General features: G+C 40.5%; 1 protein-coding gene across 1 annotated transcript; it reads left to right on the top strand.

Annotated features, from left to right (window-relative positions):
• Positions 1 to 5,009: 5,009 nt before the first annotated feature.
• On the top strand, positions 5,010 to 5,485 carry JR316_0001699 (uncharacterized protein; the record flags this gene model as incomplete). The annotated part of the gene is made up of 2 exons (XM_047887499.1): positions 5,010 to 5,221; positions 5,272 to 5,485. The coding sequence occupies 2 exons, from the start codon at positions 5,010 to 5,012 to the stop codon at positions 5,483 to 5,485; spliced, it is 426 nt and encodes a 141-aa protein (XP_047752422.1).
• Positions 5,486 to 5,808: the final 323 nt, after the last annotated feature.

The following is a 5,808-nucleotide window of genomic DNA, read 5'->3' as shown; positions in this document are numbered from 1 at the left end:
GATTCGAAGATTTTTGTTAACGTGTTCCCCAGGTCGATGATGATCTTAACCCTATCGTACTTGGTGAACTAAAGGCCGGCTTTTTTGTTGAAGAGATGGCGTTGGCATACACCCCCGACTGTAGAAGAGACTATTTTGGACGGCCAATTTGGCACTCAGACCTTAGATCTTTCTTGAAAATGTCTTGTTTTGAAACTAATTGTATTTCGTATACGATCTGACCATTTTAACCAGAGTCGATTCGTTTTAGTTGGTTATTGTGTCGTGAAACATAATACTACAACAATGGTATTGTTATTATCACGGTTACGCATGGTGGAGTCAGAACTAAGGGTGGAGGAACCGAATCGAAGTACAAGTTGAATACGAATTGAAAGCAACCCGACTTTCAACGTTTAGAATCGACTCCCAGTTCTTTATTTGGTAGTGCCAAGTTGTAACATACCAAACAGGATGGATAAACAACCTTTAGACGTACATACGATAGTAAAGAGTTTCCTGGACAAATACTCTGCAATTCTGGCCTCAAATCCGCGAGATCAGGACAAAGTTTGGCCTGCGGTACGGTCAAATTCGTGAGAAACCCTAGGGGCCTATCATATGTTTGCTGACATAAGGGAGGTATTTTCGAAACTTCCCGTGATAAATCACGAGACAGAACTTAGATAGAAACGTTTACATGGCGGACAATTATAAAGTATCGCTGGGTCTGTTTGCTTTTTACCTGATTCGTGTGGTACATGTCATTTCGCAATTTCAGTTTGTTTTGTCATATAGTGTATGTGAAAGGCTCACTCGCCAGAACATGCCCGTTTTCCATGCCACTACTCGCCGCAAATACGGAGAAGTCTTTCGGGGTTTCTAGGCTGGGGCCCAACATTGTGGCGGAGAACAGCAAAATAAGAATTGGCGATCCTGATAATGGACCTTTTAACCTGGAGGATACAGATCCAGAAACACTGATAGAATGTTCGTAATCTATCCCTTAATAGATCAATTGTTGATACATATTGCAGGGGTAGGGGAACGGGTAAATGTCACTTAATAAAATGTCTGGTTCTGTTATTTGACCGTTTAAAGCGGCGACATGAACTATTATTAGGAGCACCAACCGGAATAGCAGCTGTACTAATCGGAGGGCAAACGCTACATTCACTGATAGCATCGGCAGCAAACCACGGACAATCGAAACCCAACAAAGTAAAACTGATTCAAATATGGAAGTACATCAAAACATTGATTGTAAACGAGATTTCAATGATCAGCGCAAAATTTCTAAGCGAAATGTCGATCAGAATTAGACAAGGAAAAGGAGATGACAATGTCAATAGTGACAAGCCATTCGGAGGAATCAATATAATATTCATGGGACTGCGCACAACTGAAACCACCGCTACAAAAACCATTGTATGCAAATGAACTAGTCAAGAATCCTTCTTTTGCAGAAGCTCGCAACGTTGCCGGTGCTTCACAACTCAGCGGAACATTTTTATGGCGACAAGTACAAACAGTAATACAGTTGGTTATAAATCAGAGACACTCGAAAGACGCAGAGTACGCTGATTTCCTTGGTAGACTTCGAGTGAGCCTTTGCCGAATGTTTATCTTTCATTGATTTTATATTATTTCGGCAGATTACCAGTATATATACGCAAGACTAATTCAAAATCAAGTTTCAAATCCAAAGACTCTAAAATTATTTTCGGATGCCCCTATCATTGTAGGCACCAAAGCAGTCCGGGACATTCTAAATGTCAAGTTAATCAAGTATCACTCATCAAGATTGAACGTATCACCTCACATCTACTATTTACGAGACGAGAGTTACAAGAAAAGAGTTACAAATGATTTTCAACAGAAATTATGGAGACTCCCTTCAGCAAAAACAAACGATGCGTTAGGAAAACTGCCACTTTTCATTGGTATGAAAGTAATGATAACTGAAAACATAGCATTTGATGATAAGATAGTCAATGGAACAGAAGGAATAGTCAAAGATATTAAATACGAAGTCGATGATAAATTGCGACGATACTGCAAAGCAGTGTATGTATATGTCAAAGGCAGTGGCATACAAATAGACGGCCTGGAAAAAGACATCGTCCCGATATTCCCTTCATCGACATCCGTAGACGTCAAATACCAGAAACACATCAAATTTGACACATTCACGCCCATGGTAGGTAATTTGGATACACACATAATTATTACATTAGTACACAATATCACGCAAAATTTTACTGGTTATTGGCATGGCAGGTAATTGCGTCGAAGCCGACTTTTCGAGTTATCTTTTGCCCTCTATCATTTAGTTATGGCCTGTAAGAAAGGGTTTTGCATCAGTTACAAGTTTTTCCTGCTCCCGCTGTGACGTTATTGAGAAATGTGACTCCGAAAGTAACAGCGGTTCCGTAGCGGCACACGGAAAATATTCAAAATGAAGCTTAGAGGTCGAATAGACAAATTAAATTACTCTGTATCTCTGTATTTGACACCGGTTCTCTAGCTACTACATAGCTGCATTTATACTGTAAAAATAAGGTGTTCAAAGGAAGTATACAAAGAAAGAGATACAAGAGGGTTAATTGGGAAATACATGAAGGTGGAGTACAAGTCAGTTTTAAGGGGAATAAAATGAAGAAATAGGAATAAAGAATAAAGAAAATGAGCTAAAGGACTGCGTGTATTGGGTGGACGGAGCTAAGGTAAAGTCCACAGAAAAGAAAATTATAGATAAGATAAAAGGAAGATAGTTAGGGGTGTGGGAAACAATCTGGATCGTCACACCCACCATTGGTTTTCGCTCACATCAAAACTCTCATCCTCATCTCAAGGTTTCAACGAGGTCGAGCTTACACCACTCACCGTGCTCTCTCACCTGCCCTAGCCACGTCCTTTTTTTCTTCTCTCATATCCATCACATCCATTGCCCGTGACCAACCGCCCGCTGCGCTGAGCGCATACCAAAGTCTGGTTTGTGTATGTAAGCACTCTGGCTCTTTTTAAAAGTCGCTTACCTGTCCTAGTTGACTTTCTTTCGTATCATCAATGCGCTAGCCACCGGCAGAATCCGAGCACTTTCTTTTGAGAGTTTTTTGCTTTCAAACATAGGGTATGTAGGTTCAAAAAATACATTCAGGTATATATAAGGTATTTACATATACTAGTATCTTTACATTTTGAGTAAGAAGAGTAGAAAAAGTAGAATTTGAGTAGATGTTATCTGCCACCCTTAATGTTATCTGCCAGCCGATGTGCCGAAGCACAGCCACATCTGCGCACGGCTCCATTCAATAATGCTCGACGACTGGGTTGTGGGTTATTACAGCTCTTTATTAAGACCCTTTAAGTAATATTCCATATGATACATAAAGAAAGCATTACCCATGTGCAAAATATCTGCTTAATTCCGAGTACAGACGAAGTCCGGGGTAAAATTGAATAAAACACTTTTCGGACGCGCGTTAGCGCAAAATTTTTGAAATTTTACGTATTGTTTCGCACGGTAACTCATAACTTTTGTGTTTGGAATGACGTATATATATTCTCAAGTAATTTATAGTCTTTCTCTCCACATATTAAACAAAAACAAGGAAGTGAGAATCTCTTCCCTTTTTCCTCCATTTTTTGGTCATTTCCCGTTTGGGACACCCACTCCTATGAACGGAGAACCCTAGCCAAGGCCTAAATACCGTGGTCATCTTAGTCATACAGCAATATTGAATTTATTGCCTTTCTTACAGGGTAGAACTAAATGATAGAGGGCAAAAAATAACATACCTAAGTATGTAACAGAATATACTTATTTGTATAGTGGACTCGGTGCAGGGTGTTGGAAGTCGTTCAGGCATAGCGGGATTGTGTGTTGCCTATCGATCACTCGGCATACCTGCCGGACGATGTTTGGTTTGTGTCTGGGCACCTCGCTCTTCCGGCTTTCCATAGAAACGGTACTCGGTAAATTTGCGTGCAAATTGTCAAATCTTGCGTGTGCATGTCATTGAAATACGTGCAGCGGGATTGAGGTAGCGTGTTATATGCGTGCATATTTCAGCATACTGATAAGGTGTACTAAGTACTGCCAGGAATATAATACGCTACCTATCTTTCTATACCGTTGTAAGCATTGAATTGTTATACAGATTTTTTCATTTAAATAGACTGCAACTCCAGCAAAGTGGTGTATAGTTTAGTAAGTTACTATGTTCCCCAGAAAGTTTGCATCTTTCACTCGCTCACCAAATACATGTCCAAAGGACAGAAAAAAGATTGATTCAAGTTCGCGGGACTGGTAACGTGGTGTACATTACTGAATAAAAGGCGTTGCCAGTTACAATGCGAACGGTCTCGTAGTCGGGATCTTACAAAACAAATCCCTACACCTTCGGAATACATCAGAAACAGACTGGCTATCTCAAACTCGGTCAAAAATGATATGTAGCTAAAGATAATTCACCACGGGGTATCTTTGAGATGAAAAAAATGAGTGTCACGCGGGCACACACAAAAACGCACACACGCGAAGTTGGTGGAGATTAGTTACCATTTTAGGAAAGTATCACGGCCATCAAAGATGTTATGAAGTGATTTCCTTGTATTCCATTGAATTTAACTTCTCTTTTACTTGGACTGGGTTATGGAATCAATACTTAGTCGAATTCGCAACTTCGTGGCTCGATGTAGCTTCCTGCTGTGGTTATAAGTGCCCGGTAAATAAGGGGCTGCCTTATGATTTACAAATGTTCTAGTTTTCTTGAGCGCTTACAGAATGTTCTACACATCCTAAGTCACACTAAGACTCAACGCGTGGACGCGGTTGAACATGATACAGTAGATACTTGCCTTAAATGCATTTTATCCTGTGTTTATTGGGTTTTTTTTTCTCGGATTCTCGTGCGTCTGGCGCGTGAATAGCTAACCCTGTGACTTGGTATATCTTTGTGAGCGTCTAATCCGTAATTTTCGTTAAACCTATATCCTTACTCTACAGTTTCGTCATGTTTTCAACTATGGTCCGATTCTTTTCTTCGAGTTTGACTTTCTCTACTCATTTATCCTATGTTTTGCGAGGCACTCAAAAACACGTTGGGTGGGACAAGAAATTGCTGAAAGACGGAATAGAGGCTGCATTGAAGGACAAGGAGGTCGAGTCGAAGCTTCAAGTTGCGCTTGGGCTTACCGCGTATAACACGAAGTTCAAGCTACGCGTGCTGGCGACCAGGTAACTTCTAAACTTATGGCTTCCGCGTTGATGGTTTTTCATTTGTCCAGGGCTATTGCTTCCCCGTCGCGTACTGATGATACACCGCATTTTACTGCACGGATTTTTGATGCCCCGGGAAACGGACGATACCTCGGATGTATTCACGCATACCCAATTGGTTACTCGAAACAGCCTTCGTTCTATTATCCTTCTCAAGACCGATCTCCAAAATGGGCTCGGCGCGAGTTTGTAGCGTTGCGCCATAGAATTGAACGTATTTGATCAAAGGTTTGTGTTTCTTCTCGTTCATTGTTTCGTTCAAACGCGCTTAACTCAACAGAATGTACATTTCCGTTTTTTTCGGCGCACTACAGCCGTATAACACGATATTTTGAAATTTTCAGAGCCATTTATTGTATATACTATCATCTTGGAATGCCAGTGCATTTGTATTGTATCTGAGTTTTGTTGATACATGGACTTCAGCACTAATAATATGTTGAGTTATTTTTTTTGGCTTGGTTTGTATCACCACCACCTCCATCGACTTATTGTGTACTTTGTATAAAAAATATCCTTTGTCACGACAACTTCGCCAACACTAA

The sequence above is a fragment of the Psilocybe cubensis genome, chromosome 2 (assembly GCF_017499595.1).
Source record: "Psilocybe cubensis strain MGC-MH-2018 chromosome 2, whole genome shotgun sequence".
Classification (NCBI taxonomy): domain Eukaryota; kingdom Fungi; phylum Basidiomycota; class Agaricomycetes; order Agaricales; family Agrocybaceae; genus Psilocybe; species Psilocybe cubensis.
Note: the sequence above shows the minus strand (reverse complement) of the source record. Positions and strands in the feature narration are given on the sequence as shown.